The 21165-nt window shown below is 53.6% G+C and overlaps 3 protein-coding genes across 3 annotated transcripts in view; 2 read left to right on the forward strand and 1 right to left on the reverse strand.

Annotated features, from left to right (window-relative positions):
• The window catches only part of ZSWIM5 (zinc finger SWIM-type containing 5), a 166001-nt gene extending 161484 nt beyond the window's left edge, over positions 1-4517 (forward strand). The window contains exons 12-14 of the mRNA XM_043877220.1: positions 217-380; positions 863-944; positions 1684-4517. Of these exons, the coding sequence (XP_043733155.1) occupies positions 217-380; positions 863-944; positions 1684-2546 (1109 nt within the window). The 3' untranslated portion in view covers positions 2547-4517. The remainder of the gene's footprint in view (positions 1-216; positions 381-862; positions 945-1683) is intronic.
• Positions 4518-5444: 927 nt separating this feature from the next.
• Positions 5445-8906, reverse strand: UROD (uroporphyrinogen decarboxylase). Its single transcript, XM_043877221.1, has 10 exons — positions 8764-8906; positions 7961-8073; positions 7760-7839; positions 7622-7684; positions 7206-7403; positions 6942-7103; positions 6436-6573; positions 6168-6268; positions 6019-6085; positions 5445-5679 (listed from the first exon to the last, which is right to left on the reverse strand). The coding sequence occupies exons 1-10, from the start codon at positions 8781-8783 to the stop codon at positions 5518-5520; spliced, it is 1104 nt and encodes a 367-aa protein (XP_043733156.1). The 5' UTR covers positions 8784-8906; the 3' UTR covers positions 5445-5517.
• A 1932-nt stretch (positions 8907-10838) lies between these two features.
• Positions 10839-19207, forward strand: HECTD3 (HECT domain E3 ubiquitin protein ligase 3). Its single transcript, XM_043877684.1, has 21 exons — positions 10839-11302; positions 11459-11619; positions 11851-11943; positions 12023-12158; positions 12404-12519; positions 12603-12716; positions 12860-12942; positions 13386-13551; positions 13771-13852; positions 14477-14659; positions 14809-14861; positions 15042-15106; positions 15267-15370; positions 15637-15756; positions 15865-15954; positions 16876-17082; positions 17330-17459; positions 17542-17616; positions 17738-17819; positions 17962-18033; positions 18185-19207. Exons 1-21 carry the CDS (start codon positions 10934-10936, stop codon positions 18267-18269), a joined length of 2586 nt encoding a protein of 861 aa, XP_043733619.1. The 5' UTR covers positions 10839-10933; the 3' UTR covers positions 18270-19207.
• Positions 19208-21165: the final 1958 nt, after the last annotated feature.

Genomic DNA, 21165 nt, shown 5'->3' on the forward strand with positions numbered 1-21165 from the left:
ATGAAAAGGTGGAGAGAAGTGAATTTGCATGGGTGCCTGGGGAAGGAAGGAGCCTCCAGTGGGTCCAGTGGAGACAAAGCTTGACCACCCTGACCATTCGGAAGCATTCAGTGCATTGACACCAGCCAGTTCAACCAGCACCTGTTGTGATCAGCTGACTGTTCAGGGAAGCTTTAAAGAAGACCTTGTCCCTGCCCCTTCTCTTGGCACCTGTAGGGGACACTCTGAGGCTCCGAACAATCCTGGAAGCAATACAGAAGCACATCCATTCTTCCTCCCTCATCTTCAAACTGGCCCAAGATGCATTCAAGATTGCTACTCCCACGGACAGTAGTACAGATGGCACCCTGCTCAACGTGGCCTTGGAGCTGGGGCTACAGGTATGGAGGAGGAGTGGGCCATCCCCACTTTAGACTTCTGGCCTAGTGACAGGTAGTTAAGATCCCATGAGGACTGGAGTGGGCATGGGCCAGGTCTGATTCTTTCTGTGTCCCCAGAACATAGCTTCTAGGCTAGTCACAAAGTCAGGACTCAATTTTGGGCTCTGTTTTGAGGTTAAGACCAGTTAAGCAGTATAGCCTTAGGCTCCATAGGGTCCCCATCTTCCCCCTACCCACTCCCATTCCTCCAAGTCAAGGTGTGGTATAATAAGGGCTTTATTCATTACAGGTCATCAGAAAACCTTCTATCTGATTGGTGGCAGGATGGGGCAGAAATTAAACAAACCCATCTGTACTTCTCAGGGGAGACATGGTTGTTTAAGGCACAAATAAATACATGTACATAAATGAATGGCAAGGAGGAGGGAGAGGTTATAGCAGTTATGCTTAGTCTGCTGGGAATGCCACTTTTTTTCGCCCAGGTGATGAGGATGACCTTATCAACCCTCAACTGGAGGCGCCGGGAGATGGTGCGGTGGTTGGTAACCTGTGCTACAGAAGTGGGTGAGTCTCCCAGCTCCCTGTGCCCCCAGGGGAAAGGATTCCTAGGCCCTACTCTTGGGACAGGACAGCGAATCCTTAGCGCTATCATATTCCTATTATTGATGGCCTAGGGAAGGATGAGGCTGCTGGGAGGAGAAGATGGCCTTGTTCAGCCTGACCAAGCTCTGTCCTCACTGCTTGGACCATACCCTGAGGGCAAGCAGCACTCTGATCCTCTGATAGAAACATTCTGAAAGAATGCATTTTCAGCCACTAGGACTCAAGTGCAGCCTTGGGAGGTAGTTGGCCCAGTTCTTTAGTCCTAGTCCCTGTCCATGCTTCAGAGAAATCCCAAACAACTTGGAGGCTCGAGACCCCATCTAGTGCCCAAAGCCCCAGCACAAAACTCTGCCCTGAGAGGCTTCACTTCAGCTAGAAAACCCAGGGGCCGATCTGAGACTCCTGCCTTGGAGCAGGCAAACCAGAGGCTCTGTTGCTCCATCCTTGTGAGGGGCTAAGAGCACCTGCAGAAACTTTCAAACCTCTGACCTGGGGGAAGGAAGGGATGGAAAGAGACCTCAGATGGGGTCTGGCCATCGGGGTTGGCCCTGTAGCCCTGGTTACTACAGATCATCTCAGGGCTGCTGAGAAGGAGGGAGAGCTTGTCCCTGCAGGCCAAGTTCTCACCCCAAATGGTAATCTGGGCAGACCTGGATCAGGACCCGGAGGCCCGTGGCTGAGCACAGGCTCTCCTTGACAGGTGTGCGGGCCCTGGTGAGCATCTTGCAGAGCTGGTACACACTCTTCACCCCCACCGAGGCTACCAGCATTGTGGCTGCCACAGCTGTCTCCCACACCACCATCCTGCGCCTCAGTCTTGACTATCCACAGCGGGAGGAGCTGGCCAGCTGTGCTCGCACCCTGGCGCTGCAGTGCGCTATGAAGGATCCTCAGAGCTGCGCCCTGTCGGCCCTTACCCTCTGTGAGAAGGACCACATCGCCTTCGAAGCAGCCTATCAGATCGCCATTGATGCTGCGGCTGGCGGCATGACTCACTCACAGCTGTTCACCATCGCCCGCTACATGGAGCTCCGTGGCTACCCGCTACGTGCCTTCAAGCTGGCCTCACTGGCCATGAGCCATCTCAACCTGGCCTACAACCAAGACACCCACCCGGCCATCAACGATGTGCTCTGGGCCTGCGCCCTCAGCCACTCCCTGGGCAAGAATGAGCTGGCGGCCCTCATCCCCCTGGTGGTGAAGAGCGTGCACTGCGCCACAGTGCTTTCAGACATCCTTCGGCGCTGCACCGTAACTGCTCCTGGACTGGCCGGCATCCCAGGCCGCCGCAGCTCAGGAAAGCTCATGTCCACTGACAAGGCTCCCCTGCGCCAGCTGCTGGATGCCACCATCAATGCCTACATCAACACCACACACTCTCGCCTGACGCATATCAGCCCTCGCCACTACGGAGAGTTCATTGAGTTTCTGAGCAAGGCCCGGGAGACCTTCCTGCTACCGCAGGATGGCCACCTGCAGTTTGCCCAGTTCATCGACAACCTCAAACAGATCTACAAAGGCAAGAAGAAGCTGATGTTGCTGGTGCGAGAGCGCTTCGGCTGAGAAAGCAGACGGCTCGCTGCCAGGGCAGCCTGGGCTCCCAGGTAGCATCAGGTCAGGCCACGGACACAAGCATTTGTCCACCCTGAGAGGACTCTGAGCACCTATGGCTGAAGCCAGAGGACCACAGGGCTAAGCATGGGAGAGTCCAGCTCTAGCCAACATGCCTGCCTGGGCAGGGTTCTCACAACAGCCGCCTGTTCCTGGAGGAGCAGGGCCCTGCAGACCGATCAGCACCCACAACATGCCACCTCAGGCCCTTGTATCCTGCGTGTCCCGGGCATTGCCCCTCTCTCCCTTGGCAAACACAGAACACTGTTCCGTCTCAGGGATTGCGTAACCAGAGAAACAGAAGCGTTTATGGTACTGTAAATACTATAGTCTGTGTGTTGCCAATTATGTTGTAAAGTTGTAACTATTTATAATTCTGGTTCTAATTTGATGGGTACTTGAAGTAGCTGTGGGTGGGAAGATAGGCTTGTTTTCTGAGGAGATTCACAACCATTTCTCAGGTTTCCCTTGCAGAGTATATTCTGTTGGCAGTGGAAGATTGGGGGTGGCAGGGAGAAAAATGGCCAGTTAAGAGGAAATCTCAAGTCTAGTCTATGCAGAAACCCCAGCCTGCAGAAGGGCATTCATAGCCCAGTAATGGCTGAGGAGGCCCAGTCTGGACTTAGACTTTGACCTCACGAAGCCATGAGGCCACAGAAGCTGTTGTTCTTGCCTGACACAGCCTCTCTAGGAGTCTGACGAGTTCCTGAGAAACAGGTGAAGGTGAATAGGAGGCCACTGAGCTCATAATGTTCATCTGCTCTGGACACCGTTGTGTTAGAGTATCTGATTTCATCTCTAAGTGTGCGTAGAGATCTGAGTGACTAAATACGTGTGTCTGTGTGCATAGGTATATCTGTGCGTGCCTGTATGTGCACATATATATTCATGTGTATGTGTCAGGTCTGTGTGCTGGACGGTGGGTTTCTGTGTGAGGGTATACACATATGTGAGCATACTGTGGTACATACCTGTGTGTCTGTTGCTGTTTGCTGATGCATGTTTAGTCCGTGTGTATCTGGCCACACATGAGTGCACATGTATAAATGTTTGGTCTATATCTGTCTCTGTATGTGTAACTGTGGTATTTCCACATGTAGGTTTGTCTGTGAATTCATGTTCTAGGATCTGCATGAATGTGTCCCTTCTCTTTTTGCCAGATCTCTCATCCCCATTCCTCTCTCGCGCCAGCTAAACATGTTCCCCATCTCTGTGGCTCCTGTACTCACCACTGTCACCCAACAAGCTTCTGAGCACTAAGCTCCCTCTGCCCCGAGTGGCTCCTTCAGCGCCACATTTCTCTGCTTCCCCTGCACCTGCTTTCTTCCCCTGCCTTTCTACCTCAAGCTTCCTCTGCCCTCTTCTGCTACAGTCCCATGGGTCACTGATTTGGAGGCTGCGGCTGGAATGCACTTGGCCTTTCCCTGTCTGACTAGTTTCTAGGCCAGGTGGACAACCCCTCTCTTAGCTCTGGCTGACCTCCACAGTGCGTCATGTTCCTGCTACCTTCCTGCCCCCTCTCCTCAGCCTGGAATTGTTGTAGGAGATAGCACGGGCGTTCAGAAGAGTCATTTAGATGCCAGTGTCTTGGTGTTCACTGTTTCCTGTCTTAGTTCCCAAGTAGGGGGTGGGGTGTGATAGGGAAGGGGTGGTCTAGCTAGAGTGTGAACTAAGAACCTGTCTGCTTTAGTTTCCTTTCTCTGACAAACTATATCACTTTTTTTTTCCTCCACACTGACCGATAAGTTGTATTTGCTGTTTGTGGCTACTCAAGTCTTACTGTTCCATCATGGGCCGTACAACCTCTCAGTCTGACAGGCTGGTTAAAAAAAGAAGATACCACTCCCATTTCTGTATCACAATTGCCATTTTTTAGAAAGTATGTGAACTCACAGCTTTTCTATGAATAAATCACGGATCACAGAAAAGATCATTTTTCTAAAATCAGGAATTGTGTTCTTTCAATAAATGGGGCCCTTCTCTGTATTCTCCATCGCCCTGGCTGGGACAGGGAGCTGGTTAGGCCTATAGCACAGAGGGTTCCTAGCACTCTAATAAGATGTGGAATGACAAATGAAGGTCTGCTACCACACCAGACCCCTCTCCAGAGTTCACAGGCATGTCAGGGCCAGACCCCAGAAAGTAGGTACCATTATGATGAGCAGAAACATCAAGATACTGAGAAAATTAGAGGGTATGCACAGAAAAGAAGCCTATTGGTGTCAGAAGCCTTCTCAGCTCAGTGATGCATGTCTAAGCAACTCAATTAATCTTTATGCCCTCTTCCCAACTTTTCAGGTTAAAGCTGAAGGCCTCTCAGCTTCTTCCTGCTGACCTAGACTCCATCTTCCTCAACAGGCCTTTCTGAATATTCTCACCATTGCTGTGTCCCTCTCTGATCTCTACGCCCTTCCTCCCCAGACACAAAGCCCTGGCTTCACGTGCTGTAAAGTTGAAAGTGAAGTCGCTCAGTCGTGTCCGACTCTTTGCGACCCCATGGACTGTAGCCCACCAGGCTCTTCCATCCATGGAGTTTTCTAGGCAAGAGTACTGGAGTGGGTTGCCATTTTCTTCTCTATCACATGCTGTAGGGACCCCATTTCCCTGCACACGTCACAGCTCCCACTCCTAGGAAGATCTATACAACCCCATGTGGCTCTGGGGCTTGGAGATCTGAGAGCACGATGGTGTCAGGGCCCTGACATGAAGTCCGACAGTGCCTAGGCACTGATATCTGAGCTCTAATGACTTGTGGGAGAGGATGCAAGAAGCAGCCCAGGGAAGGAAGATGCTAAGAAGGAACAGAGGATAAGGGCACAGATCTTTCACAAACAAAACCACATGCAAGACTTCAACTCTGGAACTTTTATTCTCCTGGAAACAATCATCGGTGTCAGTGGTACTTCAGGGAAAAGGGGCACGCTCAATTCTGTCGAAGCAGGCGAGAGTGTTTGTGCACAGCATCCACAAAGGCTCCCACATGTTCCGGGTCCATGTCAGGGTAAAGTCCATGGCCCAGGTTGGCAATGTAGCGCTGTGGCCCAAAATCATTCAGCATCTGCTGCACCAGCTTCCCAATCTCCTCCTGGGGGGACCAACAGGGCACTGGCTGCAGGGGGCCAGCACGCCTCTGCCCTCCACATACATAATAGTGACACACATACAAGGAGGCACTCAGTATTACTTAGTCATTCAGAAAAAACTTTATCGGATGCCTAGTATGGACCAGGCACTAAGAAAAGCCAAATGAACAAAATCAATGAAAAGAAACTCCTGCCTTCCTAGAGTCCATGTGGTGAATGGAGTAGAGGGAGGGATAAACCGATGATGAAAACACACACATAGTAATAAACACAACCATGTTCAGAACCATGAGAGTGCAAAGACAAAGTCACCAACACACACACAAGAACCTGGTTGTTACCTCAGATGCATACAGGGCACAGGGGTCCAGGTTGCCCTGCAGGGTCACCGTCTTTCCCACGCGTTCCCTGGAAGCAGAGTCAGTGCCCTGTTCTGGTGACTGCACATATTGCAGCTGTCCCCTGCTCCACCTCACCTTCCATCACTCACCGGGCTTTCTCGGGGGCCACTGTCCAGTCAAGCCCAACCACCTCATAGCCAGCCTGGGCCAGCTCCTCCAGGGCAAAATGTCCATCCTTAGCAAAGATGATCTGGGGGAAAGGGCAAATCTCAGGCTGCAGAGAGCTTTGCTCTGCTGGCTATTAATAATATACCTTAGTCATACTTCTGCTGCCCTCTAGTGGTCACTCAGTTCCATGCAGGACTTAACCTGATAGGTCCATGGGCCCACCTTCACTCAGCTCATCCCCATCCTTACCATGGGCACCGGTGCCAGGCCTGCCTCCTGCAGCCCGGCCTTCACTCGCTTGGACACGTCACGGATGTAGGGCAGTGCAAACTTACTGAAGAGTTGCGGGCCAAGATGCCCTGCATGGGACTCAAAGAGCTGCAATGCCTACAATTACGGGGTGGGGACAATAAGTGAAATACATAACATACAAAGAGGAATTATCTGGCCCCACATGTAGAATGTGCCTCAATTTTCCCCAAGTGACTTCATCCCTGAGATTGCCAAAACCTATAAATCCAGTTCCAGTCAAAGAGTTTTGCCTTCTCCAGATCCCAGTGCTAGCTTTCATCTTTGAACAGAGTACTAAGCCCCCCTGCCAGTGTCTGGGCTTAGCTGCTCCAGCCAGATTATTGCAGGTCAAGCCTTTTTTGTGCCTGGCATTAAGATACCTAGCTTCTCAGGTATAAGGAACTGTATTGTTTCTGGTCCTTAAAAATTAAGCCCAGGCTATTTGTCTCTCCCTCAGGTCTTACCTGGGCACCAGCAGCCACTTGTCCTACCAGATAAGGGACAAGAGCATCAGTGAGGATGCGAAGCAGCTGGTGACTGGCTTGTGGTCTCTGGTAAAGCCAGCGCTTGGCCTGAGACATGGTGCTTGAGCCGCCACCCTCAACCATGTATGTCATCAGAGTCCACTGCAAAAGGCAAAAGCCAGACTGACACTTCTTCCCTTGTCTTCACCCAGACCTGCCAAAGTAACCTCTCCAAGCCCAAGACCCTGCCCTGGTCCATACTACCGGGGCACCAGCAAAGCCAATCAGTGGCACACGCCCAGCCAGCTGCTGTCGAGTGAGAGTGATGGCCTGGAACACATAGCCCAGCTCAGAGGCCACTGCGGCTGGATCCCGGAGGCGCTCTAAGTCCCGCTCTTCTCTTAATGGTTCTGGGAAGCTGGGCCCTTTGCCAGGTACCATGGTCACCTCCATGCCCAGTGCCTGGCAGGGGAGAAAACATCTGGGTTCCCAACCTGTAACTCTTGGAGAACAAGATCTGTTCAACCCATGCCAGGAAGGAGGAAAAGGAGAATGAAACTCGGCCAAGCTCCGTCTCCTCCAGCCTGTTTTTCCCTCTGTCCCATAAGGATAAGTGCTTTTCTTGAGCCTTGACTGTCCTTTCTGTTTTACACGTTTGTGAGTCAGATCTGAGCAGGTACCTGGGGTACAACAAGGATGTCGGAGAAGATGATGGCAGCATCCAGAGGGAATCGACGCAGTGGCTATAGGGAACAGAAGACAGATTGCTAGGTGGCCTGCGGAGGGCATAAATCCCTCCTCTTTTGTTGACCTCTCACCTGCAGGGTAAGTTCACAGCAGGCTTCTGGGGAGCGACAGGTGCTGAAAAAGTCCTGGGCTGCCCGAGTTTCCCTAAACTCTGCAGACAGAAAAGGTAAGGCAGGGCTCAGCCTTGAGGAACCTCCAAGAGCCCTTCTCTGCCCCTCAAAAACTTTTCCCTCTCCAGAATTTTACCTAGACTCCGAGGCCCTGACCCTGACCTGGTAAGTAGCGTCCTGCCTGCCGCATGCACCAAACAGGAGTGTAGTCTGTTTCTTCTCCCCAGGCTGCTCGAAGGAAGGTGTCATTCTTAAGCTCCGGAAAACCCTGAAGTCTGGGTATCAGGAGGAGGGAAGGGTAGGTCTCAGTGAACTAGGCTGGGGGTTGGGCAGGGCTCGGGTTCTAAAGGCGGATACGGTCCATCCAGCACGGCTATCTGCCTTCTCCAGACCAGCTACTAAGCTGCGCCTCCCCGCCGATTCCGCCCTCTGTCTGCCTATCAGGTGGTGTACAGGACTGGAAGGGCCGGTGCTGGGGCCTTTACCCTACTTATAGTCCCAGTTTCCCCAGGCTCAAAGCCACTGGAAGGACTGGGAGAGTGGGGTTGAGGGAACGAAAACTCACTTAGGAGAATTGGTGGGGGGGGGGGGGGGGGGGCGGGGAGGGATGTCTCTGGAACAAGGGTACCAGTGAGCTAGTTCCGGGGCTGGAAGGTTTTGGGGCTGAAAAATCTCCAGGCGGGGGGATAGTCATGGGGGAATCAGAGATGAAAGTCCGAAATGCGGATCTTAGATGAGGATTAGAAAGTCCAGGGGGCGTCTCCTAAATTAAAGTCTGGGGTACGCAGTCCAGCTAGGTAGTCCCTGGGATGAATATTTTAGGAATCCATGGTTGGAAGATTTGGAATCCCAGCGACTTGGGTTCTCAGGGCTGGGGAAGAAGGGTATAGGAACAGATTCCTAGGCTGAAAGATTCAGGTCAGAAGCCCCTATGGCCACACTGCGTGGTGGCCCAGAGAACTCACCTAGACTCTTTCGCCTCCATGATAAGCTGTCGGTAAACGCGAGCACAGTCCCCGTTATAGACTGAATCTGAGCCTGCCCTCTGCCCAGGCTCCGCCCCTTCCAGCGATGAGCCAGGGCAGTCGCCATGTTGAAGGTCACATGATCAGACTCCCGCTACAGCTCCTGGGCTGCCCCAGCTGCTGCCGGTAGGACCCCACCCCTAGTCTCTTCACCGTAAAGTCCGCTGTAGCGACGCAACAACAAACACACATTCATCGCCGCCCGCCCCCCCCCCCCCCGCCCCAACTTCCCCAAAGAACTTTATTGTAAATACACTTCGCATGGTGTGAGGAGTTTGCTCTTCTCTGACTTTCTGGGAACCCCAGAAAACTCGGCCCAAGGCTCACTTTTCACTCCCACTCTCCACGATTCTAATAATTTTATGCCGAGCCCAACCAGCCACAACTGTGGTAGCACAAAGTTGTACAGGAAACTGAGATAATATTTATATTACCTAGAAAGAGGCGGGCACTATAATAGGTGCAGAGGTTATAGTGGTGAACGAGGCATTTTCTTTCTTTAAAGAGCTACAGACTGATGAGGAAACATAGAAGTCAGCAATTACAATGGTAAATGTTTTAAAGGGAAAAAGCTAGACGCAAACAGCAAGGACTCCATTTAATTGGGGAAAGCAATGGGGTATTCCAAGCAAAGGGAACAGCATATGCAAAGAGAAAATACAAAAGAGCAATTGGCTTAATGGAAAATGGAATATCAAGCTAGTGGATTTAAATAGTCTGGAACTATCCACAGAGTTCAGCTCATGCAGGCCTTTGTTAAGTGCACGTATTCACTTTATCTTGTAGTAGTGTGACAGCATACAAAGCGCTTGGAGAGATCAGCAGAGAGGCACTGTGTTCCAAATTTACTAAGGAGAAAAAAATGGAAAACTCAAAATTACATGGGATTATTTATTTATTGATACCTTTATTTGATAACTATATCAAAACAAAGTTTCCACCCAAGTGTCCATCAACAAATGAATGGATAAACAAAATGTAGTGTCTTTATATAATGGAACATTATTCAGCCATAAAAATAAAGTTCTGATACATGCAACAACATTGCTGTAACATTAGGCTGAGTGAAATAAGACAGACACAAAATGACAAATACTGTATGGTTCCACTTATGAAATATGAAATATCTAGAATAGGCCAATTCTTAGAGGCAGAAAGTAGATTAGAGCTTTAGTAGATTAGTCCCCAGGAACTAGGGAGTGGGGACAATGAGGAGTTATTGCTTAAGATTACAGAGTTTCCTGTTTGGGGTGATGAAAAAGTTTTGGAAATAGATAACTGTACACTTAAAAAAACGGTCAAGATTGCAAATATTGTTATATGTATTTTTTACTATTAAAAATTAATGTTATATATTAAAAAACAGTGATTTGTACACTTGAAATTTGTACACTTTATATGGTATGAGTTACATCTAAGTAAACTTTTCAATAAACAAGGGTGGGGGAGGGACTAAGTTTCCTTTTCCTCCCTGATTGTACATCACTAACAACTTCTGTACATGGTTTGTTTGTTTGTTGTTTGTTTTTGCCTCCTCTCTTCCCACGTTGTCCTTTCCTCTCATTTGGTTTAGAATTATTGGGAGAAACTGGATAATGATCACCAGTGTCCTGTGGTTAGGAGTAACCACCTCAAGAGTCCCGTCAGCAGCCAGGCTGGGGAGGGATTATTTTCCCAAACATTTTAGTCACAGTGCTCCTAGGATGGGAAGCCTGACAAGATAGCTAATAGATTCTTAAAGATTCAGCTGGTTGTAGTGAGACTCAGTGGGAGCAGGGAAGCTCCAGAAGGTCGAAGTATTTTGGGCTCAATAGGATGGATGGTGGCTTAAAGGAGAGTAGTAGCAATGGGAATGGAGTGGGGAGATTGATCAGGTAGAAACTTCGGAACTTGGGTCTGGCTGACTGAGTGGGAGACACAGAAATAGATAACAGAATTAAGTATCCAAGTACACAGGCCAATACGGCGGCAACATGAGGTGCGCTTAGTCCAGAACTTACGGCGAAGGCTGGTCGAGGGCGGGGCTGAAGGTGGTGGGAAGCTCTTTCTGCTGGTTCGGCCGAAGCTCCTCTGCCCGGATCGCCCGCCGGCTTCCCTGGGCCACACCGCCATGGCTGGCCCGGGCCCGGGCGCGGCGCTAGAGTCCCCGCGGCAGCTGCTGGGCCGCGTGCGCTTTCTGGCGGAGGCAGCGAAGAGCCTCCGTGCCGGGCGGCCGCTGCCGGCGGCGCTAGCTTTCGTGCCGCGCGAGGTGCTCTACAAGCTTTACAAGGACCCGGCGGGACCGTCGCGCGTGCTGCTGCCAGTGTGGGAGGCGGAAGGCCTGGGGCTGCGTGTGGGAGCAACGGGCCCGGCCCCCGGTACCGGCTCCGGGCCCCTCCGCGCCGCCCGCGACAGCATCGAGCTGCGGCGCGGTGCCTGCGTGCGCACCACAGGCGAAGAGCTGTGCAACGGCCACGGGCTCTGGGTGAAGTTGACCAAGGTACAAAAGACCCCGGGAGCAGGGAAGCCCCTGGGTGGTCCTCTTCCCTCGCCCATATCGAGCTGATTTAGCGTCCGGTGCCCTTCGCCCTGGGCTGGGCAGGGCGGGCCGCTGGCAGTTCCCTGACGGCTGTCCTCGTCTGGTGCGTCCCGGCAGGAGCAGCTGACGGAACACCTGGGCGACTGCGGGCTGGACGAAGGCTGGCTCCTGGTGTGCCGCCCGGCCGAGGGCGGGGCCCGCCTGGTACCCATCGACACTCCAGACCACCTCCAGCGGCAGCAGCAGCTCTTCGGAGTGGACTACCGCCCGGTGCTCAGGTCCTGCGCTGGGAGGAGTGGGGCTTGCTGGCCGATTGCCAGGCCCTAGACTGGCACAGCACGGGCGGTGTGATCTGACAGGATTGACAACAAAGGGGGCGGGACCTAAAGGGAGCTGGGGTGCGGCTTCTGGAGGCACGGTTTAGAGGAGCCAGAGCGCTGGAGAAGGCTCCAGGGTCTTCTGCCGCCTGCTGAGGTCTCCATATCCCGTCCCCCATTCTGTGCGCACAGATGGGAACAGGTGGTGGACTTGACATACTCGCATCGCCTGGGATCAAGGCCTCAGCCGGCCGAGGCATACGCTGAAGCTGTACAAAGGCTACTGTGAGTAAGCTGGGATGGGCTGGGGAGGAAGGAGCTCCAGGTCTGGGCCCGACCTAATTAGGGACTTGGGGTCGCTTAGCTATGTGCCCCCGACGTGGACCTACGAGTGCGACGAGGACCTGATCCACTTCTTGTACGACCACCTGGGCAAGGAGGATGAGAACCTGGGTAGCGTGAAGCAGTATGTGGAGAGCATAGACGTTTCCTCCTACACGGTGGGTGCTGGGACTCCTCCCACCCCAAGCAAGATGTAGTAACATCCTGCTAGATTCAGAACTCTTACCTCTAAGCCACAGCCAAACCTGAATCCCCACAGGCCAGACTCAGTCCACCCCCCCATCTTGGAAGTCCTATTGGAATCCCTCCACACCTCCACCCTTACCTGATGGACTTCCAGCTCAGCTCCACTGTGCTTTCTCTCTTGTGCTCCCTGGCCCATCCACCTCTCTGCCCTCCCCAGGAGGAGTTCAATGTGTCCTGCCTGACAGACAGCAACGCAGACACCTACTGGGAGAGCGATGGGTCCCAGTGCCAGCACTGGGTACGGCTGACCATGAAGAAGGGCACCATTGTCAAGTGAGTGGGCTCTGAGCACAGCAGGGTGAGTGAGCCACGTACCTGTGAGCGTAAAGACACATGTGCACCCTCTTAACCCTCAGGAAGCTACTACTCACGGTGGATACCACGGATGACAACTTTATGCCTAAGCGGGTGGTGGTCTATGGGGGTGAAGGGGACAACCTGAAGAAGCTGAGTGATGTGAGCATTGACGAGTGAGTGAACTTACCTGGGGTGGGAGGTGGGGCATGATCCTGGCAGCGGGATCTGGCCCAGCTTGGAGGCATAAGGTGGACTGTGACCCCAGAAACCCCTGAAGACAAGGGGTTTCCAAAGTTCCTCATGTTCATCCCCTCAGGACCCTGATCGGGGACGTCTGTGTCCTGGAGGACATGACTGTCCACCTTCCAATCATCGAGATCCGCATCGTCGAGTGCCGAGGTAGGGCTTAAGGCCATAAGGAGGGAGAGAGAGCCCCAGCATGTAGATGGGGGTTAGCTGGCAGTGCGTGTGGAGTGAAGGAGATGGACTTGGAGTTGGGGTAAAGGTGACAGCTGAGCTGATGCCAAGATCTGAAGCTTTGGGGCCCAAGCCAAGGGGCCGGTGCCGGGTATAGGCCTGCCTTTAAAGCCATAGAAGTGCTTGGGCTCACCTGGAAGAGGAATGGCATTGGGACCTTCAGGCATCCCCATATTATAGTGGTGGATGGAGGAACTGGCACAGAATATAATCATCAGAATCAGATGATAGAAGGGGATCCCAAAGGTCCCAAGTTTCTGGGGGCTAAGGGTGACACAAGGCTGAGCATTAAGGAGCCATTCTCAGGTCTCGGGGCCAAAGAGGTAGCAGGCGTTGTAAGTGATCTCACTGACTTCTTCCCCCAGATGACGGGATTGATGTGCGTCTTCGAGGGGTCAAGATCAAGTCTTCTAGACAGCGGGAATTAGGGCTAAATGCAGACCTGTTCCAGCCCACCAATCTTGTGCGATACCCACGCCTAGAAGGCACTGACCCGGAAGTACTGTACCGCAGAGCTGTTCTCCTGCAAAGGTGGCTGTGGTCCCGAGCCAGTCAGTCCCTTCCCTCTCCCCCCACCCCGCATCCTGAGCCTTTTGTTTGTGTGGAAGAGGCCTTATATCATACGCTCTTCCACTTCAAGAGGCAGAGAGCCCCTGGGCCCCGCTTTCTCCTGTCCCTGTGTATTGGGAGTGGTGAGAGCGTCTTGCATCTATGACTTCAGCCACAGTTATCTTTACCCAACCTCCCCAGGTTCATAAAGATCTTAGACAGCGTCCTGCACCACCTGGTACCGGCCTGGGACCACACGCTGGGCACCTTCAGTGAGATTAAGGTGAGCCTGACTCATGCAGTGCTGGTCTTGGCAGTGGGCACCCCTTTGTGCTCATGCAATTGTTCACGCTTCATCAGAAAGGTCTTAGACCTACTCTAGGCCTGAACTTTTGCTAGGCTCTGGGAACACAGGAAGAAAGCCAGACACAAATAATCAAAATTTAGTGTTTAGGGTCCTATTTCCCAGAGAGTATGTGAAATACACAGAGCTTGGGAGGAGAGGCGACAGAATGGACAGGGCAGGTCGTATGAAAGGTGCACAAGGGGAGTTCCCAGCTGCTCAGGATGACTTGAGAGAAGCATGGCCATAGGCGTGAGTGTGACATGGGATGAGGCAGGTGGAGGTGGGCAGGAAGCTGCCCTGGTAGCCAAGGGCACCGGAGCCAGACTTTGTTCCTGGTCAGTGGAGCCATTGGGAAATTTTTATGTAAGGTAGTGACAAAGTTGAGTTTTCTGTTTTAGTAAGCTTCCCCTGGTGGCTGGACTAAGGGAGAGACTGAAAGCAAGCACCAGGGATAGAGTAGGCTTGAACTGGCCCCATGGGGTTGGAACAGAGAAATGTTCCAGGGCCTGGACAAAGGCTGACTGCCTACCGGCCCCGCTCTGGTCACCTCTCCCTGCCCAGCAAGTAAAGCAGTTCCTGCTGCTGTCACGCCAGCGGCCGGGCCTGGTGGCCCAGTGCCTGCGTGACTCGGAGAGCAGCAAGCCCAGCTTCATGCCACGTCTGTACATCAACCGGCGCCTCGCCATGGAACACCGTGCCTGCCCCTTACGGGATCCCGCCTGCAAGAACGCTGTCTTCACCCAGGTCTGGACCACCTGGGGTCAGAGTGAGGGCGGGTCAGCAAGGGGACTCATGGGCACTGGGCCAGGAGGGACCCGAGCAAGGTCTTTGGGCAGGAATGGGGCCTGGTCTCAGATGTTCCCACAACTCCCTCCCCTTTCCCTTGGCCCCAGGTTTATGAAGGCCTCAAGCCCTCTGACAAGTATGAAAAGCCCCTGGACTACAGGTATGGCTTGGGGGCAGGGGACCTGTTCAGGGCACACATGGACCCGTGTCCACCCACACACTGCCTCTGGACCCCTCGGCATTACCCCTCTGTAGCCCCTACTCCTGGGTGAACCCTGGGCTGGTGGGTCATCCTGAGCCCTAGCCCAGTGTAATGATAGAGACTTATACCTCCTTACAGGTGGCCCATGCGCTATGACCAGTGGTGGGAGTGTAAATTCATTGCAGAAGGCATCATTGACCAAGGTGAGGCCTTGAGGGCCAGTAGCAAGAGTCCTGCCGTATTGAGAGTGGTTGGGGTATCCGGGGTGACCAGCTAACCCAGATAGGGGACTTGCTTCTTACCCCATCATGGGGCCTGGGGCTCTTGTGTGCCTCAACTGAGAGCATCTGTCTGTCCTTTCAGGAGGTGGTTTCCGGGACAGCTTGGCAGACATGTCAGAAGAACTGTGCCCTAGCTCGGCGGACACCCCTGTGCCTCTGCCCTTCTTTGTACGAACAGCCAACCAGGTAAGCTCCCACCCCTACTTCCCAAGTTGTTTCTGCTGTCCTGTCTCTGCAAACCTCCGAGGTGCCAGACTAAGCCAGAGAAGGGGCACGGGAGAGACTGAACTGCCCGGGGCAGCTTCTGGGCGGACAGAGAAGGAGCCATTGTATGTTCAGAGGGCTCCTTCAGGGCCCTTCCGTGGAGGGTGTTCAGAGAAGTTGTTGAGGCATCTGGAGTAACACAGGAGGGTCCATCACAGGCCATGCTGACAGCTCTGTCTCGGGGGCAGGGCAATGGCACAGGCGAGGCCCGGGACATGTATGTGCCCAACCCCTCCTGCCGGGACTTTGCCAAGTATGAGTGGATTGGACAGCTGATGGGGGCTGCCCTTCGGGGTAAGGAGTTCCTGGTGAGTAGCCTAATCTGCACCCCACCAGCTTAGTCCTGGCTCTTGGAAAGAAGAGCCAGCCAAACCTGGGCAGCTGAGGGCGCGAAGACAGCAGTGTTTGTCCCACAGGTCCTGGCTCTGCCGGGTTTCGTGTGGAAGCAGCTCTCTGGTGAAGAGGTGAGCTGGAGTAAGGACTTCCCAGCTGTGGACTCTGTGCTGGTGAGTTAGGGCCTGGACCGGGTTTCTCTGCCCAGCTCTCAAGCTTGTTGCACCCCTAGGCTGTCCTGAACCTTCTCTTACCACACACGTTCCCCCTTTCCCACCCCACATACTCCCATAGCTTCAATTCCCATCACTGTTCTGGTGACGCTATCTACCTGCTGGACTTTTTTCCCAAGATGGCACCTTGGGCTCAGCACACTCTTCATCCTCTCCCTCTAGGGCTCCTGTCTCACAGTGGCACCACCACCCACCCCTCCCCTTGCCAAGCCCCTCAGGGTCATTCTTCACTCTTCTTTCTCCTTCACCTCCCACATTCTGTCACATCTGCCTTTGGAGTCTGCCCACCTCTCACATCTCACTTTTATCCCTTGGGTTTAGTCACCTTCCTTCCTGATCCAGCCCCTGATTGCAAATCTGGTAACCATGTCTCCCTTCTTACCCATCTGATCTCCAGCAGCTAGAGTAGTTCGTTTCACGCTCCCTTTTTAACCCCTTCAGTGGTCCACCCTGGGCTTAGGATAAAATGCAGAGTCTGAAAAGGCCTTACATGACCCCTGTATCTCTGGACACTTGCCCAGTTAGGTTCCTCAAAAGTTAGGCCTTTTGCTCTTTCCACCTTTTTTTAAGATGTTGTCTTTCCTGACTTGCTGGTGGCCCAGCCAATTCCCAGCCAATCGTTTAGGTCTCAGCTTACATGCCACTTCCCCCAGGACACCTTCCCTGATCTCCATGGCTGGTTAGGCATCATCTTGATGCTGGGCTTCACAGTCCGTCTACTAACCCCCTCACTGCCCTCATTGCCTGCATAACAACTGCCTTGCCTGGCTGCCTCCCCTGTTTTCCTGTGAGCTTCTTGAGGAAAAACAAGACTGTCTCCACAATGAAAAGCTGACCTTCCTTCCTCTCTTCAACCCCCAGGTGAAGCTCTTGGAAGTGATGGAAGGAATGGACAAGGAGACATTTGAGTTCAAATTTGGGAAGGAGCTAACATTCACCACAGTGCTGAGTGACCAGCAGGTGGTGGAGCTGATCCCTGGGGGTTCAGGCATCGTGGTGGGATATGAGGACCGTTCCCGTTTCATCCAACTGGTGCAGAAGGCACGGCTAGAAGAGAGCAAGGAGCAGGTACTAGCCAGAGGCCAGTGGAACAGAGAGCTGTGGACAGCTCCCAGGAGCCAGAGCCCAGCCCGAGGGGCCACCAGAACTCAGCCCCAAGAACTCTGGCCCCCACCACCCCTCTGCCCCACATTCCTGCTGATCTGTGGGGCACAGAGGTACTTTATCTCCTTGAGTGGAGGCCAGGTGTCCCCACCATACCCTGAGCTGGGAGTTGTGCCGTCTTCTCCAGCCAGACCTTCTCCCTTCTCCCCAGGTGGCAGCCATGCAGGCAGGTCTGCTGAAGGTGGTGCCACAGGCTGTGCTGGACTTGCTGACGTGGCAGGAATTGGAGAAGAAGGTGTGCGGGGACCCAGAGGTCACTGTGGATGCCCTGCGCAAGCTCAGTGAGTGTGGGGCCGGGCAGCACAGTCCCGGGGTGGGGCTTAAGGACCTAAGAATGAATTCTGTGTGGCTTTGTCCCACCAGCCCGGTTTGAGGACTTCGAGCCATCTGACACCCGGGTGCAGTATTTCTGGGAGGCACTGAACAACTTCACCAACGGTCAGTGGAGAGGGCAGAGGACTGCCTGGGTTCAGACTCCACTCCTGGGATACGGAGATGGGGGAGGCAGGAGAGGTTCCTCCACCGGCACATGGGCACTGATTTCCTTCTCCTCCATCAGAGGACCGGAGCCGCTTCCTGCGCTTTGTCACCGGCCGCAGCCGTCTGCCGGCACGGATCTACATCTACCCAGACAAGCTGGGGTGAGAGCCGATGGGGAGGGGAGGTCTAATCGGAAGCGCCTGTGGCTAGTCTTTGCCTTCCGCCACACACGCATTCACCTGTCAGACCGCTGCCCGGTGCCCCTGCAATTCTTCCTCATCTCTGGTCCCTCCATACCCCCAGCTATGAGACCACAGACGCGCTGCCTGAGTCGTCCACCTGCTCCAGCACCCTCTTCCTGCCGCACTATGCCAGGTGGATTCCCTAAGTTGCAGCCTGGGGAGTGGGGCATCGGGGAAATGTGACGTCCTAGGGTGGAGGAGGGCTTCAGGGTACAAATTGGAGCCCCTGGTCATGATAGAAGGGCCTCTACACCTGGTGCTGAACAGCTCCCTGCCCCCCGCAGCGCCAAGGTGTGTGAGGAGAAGCTCCGATACGCTGCCTACAACTGTGTGGCCATTGACACCGACATGAGCCCTTGGGAGGAGTGAGTCGGCGCCAGGGGGCAGTCTCGGGCCTGCAGGACTGCGCCTGCGCTGGTCCCATGGGATCTCCCCCTGAGCACCCAGGGCAGAGACACCTTCCCTGGACCAGCGCAGTCTGAGCAGAAAACGCCAGTGCACTGCACCCCTGGGTGCGGTTGAAGTGGGAGCAGTGGGTTGACACTGGTGGCCCAGCCCCACAGACCCTCAAGCCCTACACGTGCTCGGGTTTGCTCCCAGTTATTTCACCTCTTGTGAGAGGAATCTTCCACAAGCCCAGCACAAGCTGCCAGGCCTGAGCTACTTGAAGGGGGCCTTCTTCTAGCTCCCCACCTCATGGACTTTGTTTCAGTTTTCGACTCCTTTTTTTTTTCCTCCATATTTTTCTCTGGTTTCAGCCTGAACTAAAAATTTGTGGGGGTGGGGTGGAGCTCCTCCCCCACCAAGTCTCCAGGGATGGATAAGGAGTGATGGCCATCCTCCTTGGTCACCTGAACCAAGAATAAAGCAACAACTGAACATCCTCTCCTTCACATATTGGTCTTTCCCTCCTTTCCCTCCATCCCCAAGGTGTGAGCTCCGACTTTCCTTCTCCAACTCAGTTCCAGCTAACAAAGTGCCACCACTGTCCCTGACTCAGAACATATAGCTACTCAACATTAAACCTTTACCACTGCTTCCACCCCCTATTCATCACTTCTGCAACACCTGGCTCCCTGTCTGCTGTCTTGCCCTCCAAGATCTTGCCCAGGTTAAGGCCAGTTATGTCCTCCCTGAAATCTCCAGTAGCTCCTCTTTACCCAACTCTAAAACAAAACCTAGGCTTTAACCCTCCTCCTAGGTTTTATGCATGTCCCGCCCCAGCCTTTTCTCCCTTAAGAGCTTCCATGACACTCCATCCAAGAAGCTCTTACACATGGAAAAGTTGAATAAATTGATGAATTCATTCCTTCAGAGTATGTTTATTGGGCTCCTGAGGGATGTTAAAGAAGACTGTTCCAGGACTTAAGGGTCCTGCCAGGAGCCAGGGAGACATGTGTCAAGTGGGAGTGGTAGGGCTTCTCAGTGGCAAACATGAAATCTGGAGCTGAGAGGGGAAATAAGGAGTCCTCTGCCCAGAAGTGGGAATAAAGCTGGCCTGGTGTCTTCTGGGATGGATGTGGTGATGTGGAGGGTGGGAGTCCGCCTTCAGGAACCTAGTGGGCAGAAGAATCTGACATCCTAGAGGACAGAGCTTGCGTTGGCTGATAAAACATCCACGTCAGGAAGTGACAGGAGGAGGCAGCAGCATGGCTGCCCACCCCCACGCCGCCTCCAGGAACCACACAGCTAAGGTGCCATCTCAGAACAAGTACCCCCACCCACACACACTCCGAGATCCCGCCATATGGATGCAGTCCCCACAGGAGGCCGTCCTCCTCAATCGCGGTCCCCAGAGAAGTCGCGCTCTCCCATCGCTTCCCCACGACGTCCTCTAGGGAGCGCCCGGACGCCGCCCTGCGGGAAAACTCCACTTTGGCTTTGAGATCCGCCCCTCTCCGCATCCCGGGTTGTGTGCATCCTCAAGACCACTACTCCGTAATTTGGAATCTGATGCTCCAGATGAGCCTTCCTGGCCCTGCGGCTTCCCGACCCCTACGCCTTGGGTGGTCCACAGGAGACTGCCGCCCGCCCCCCCCTCCCCCCTGCAGTCTCTTTGTGCCGGAGGCGCTGGAGCCGGAGAGGCAGCTACTCCCGCCCAGCTCCGCTCTTCCCGGCAAGCTCCCGCCGTCTCGTCTCTCCACCCGGGGATTCTCTCCTCCTTCCCCTTCTCTGCTCTTCAGGGAAAGGCCTGACCAGCACGGGCCTGCCGGAGTTAGTCTGTTTCTGGTACTGGCCACAGGAAGGGCTTTCCAGGTAGTTCAGTGGTCAAGAATTCAAACGGCTTCCCGGTGACTCAGCGGTAAAGGATCCGCCTGCCAATGCAGGAGATGCAGGTGACCCGAGTTCGATCCCTGGGTTGACAAGATGCCCTGAAGGAGGAAATGGCAACCCACTCCAGTATTCTTGCCTGGAAAATCCTATGGACAGGAGAGCCTGGAGGGCTACAGACATGGGATCTAAGAGACTCAGACACAACTGAGCAAGCACCTGCCACACAAGTCTTTGTCTTTTACCAAATTGGATCCACATTGTGTATTTTGCAACTTGTTTTTCATTCATTCATTTATTCATTCAGTGAATGCTTGGAGCAGCTATGTCAGGAGCCATGGTGGCTACAATGGGTAAAATGGTTAAACATCATTTTTGTCATCTTGGGATTTCACCTTTAAGGGTGTGGCCAGTGCTCACGCAGTCATGTCCTACATTTTTTGTGATCCCATGGACTGTAACCGGGTAGGCCCCTCTGTCCATGGGATTTTTCAGACAAGAATACTGGAGTAGGTTGCCATGCTCTCCTCCAGGGGATCTTCCCCACCTAGGGATCGAACCCGCCTGGCCTGGGTCTCCTGGATTGGGAGGTGGACTCTTTACCACTAGCACCACCTGGCAAGCCCAAAGAGACATTAAACAGATAATCGCATAAATAACGGGCTTCCCAGGTGGCGCTAGTGGTAAAGAATTCGCCTGCCCTTGCAGGAGACTCGTGGGTGGGGAAGATCCCCTGGAGGAGGAAATGACAACCCTCTCCAGGATTCTTGCCTGGGAAATTCCATGGACAGAGGAGCCTGGTGGGTTACAGTCCATGGAGTAGCAAGCAGTTGGACACGACTGAACACGCACACATAAACAACATTTAATAACATTCATGTAAGAGCTCCAGAGGAGACGTGAAGGATTTCATTAGAAGACAGAATCAGATGATTCTAACCAAAGTGGCTCAGCGGGGACTTCCCTGGTGGTCCAGTGGTTGAGAATCTGCCTG

Source organism: Cervus elaphus, chromosome 20 (genome assembly GCF_910594005.1).
Source record: "Cervus elaphus chromosome 20, mCerEla1.1, whole genome shotgun sequence".
Lineage (NCBI taxonomy): Eukaryota > Metazoa > Chordata > Mammalia > Artiodactyla > Cervidae > Cervus > Cervus elaphus.

Coding starts and splice junctions, on each gene's coding strand:
- UROD (XM_043877221.1), bottom strand. CDS start 8,783: ATGGAGGCGAAAGAGTCTAG. Junction 6,574..6,941: donor AAGTGGCTGCTGGTGCCCAG/GTAAGACCTGAG, acceptor CCGTAATTGTAG/GCATTGCAGCTCTTTGAGTC. Junction 6,269..6,435: donor GCCTGGCACCGGTGCCCATG/GTAAGGATGGGG, acceptor CCTTTCCCCCAG/ATCATCTTTGCTAAGGATGG.
- HECTD3 (XM_043877684.1), top strand. CDS start 10,934: ATGGCTGGCCCGGGCCCGGGCGCGGCGCTAGAGTCCCCGCGGCAGCTG. Junction 13,552..13,770: donor AGAGCTGTTCTCCTGCAAAG/GTGGCTGTGGTC, acceptor CAACCTCCCCAG/GTTCATAAAGATCTTAGACA. Junction 14,660..14,808: donor AGAACGCTGTCTTCACCCAG/GTCTGGACCACC, acceptor CCTTGGCCCCAG/GTTTATGAAGGCCTCAAGCC.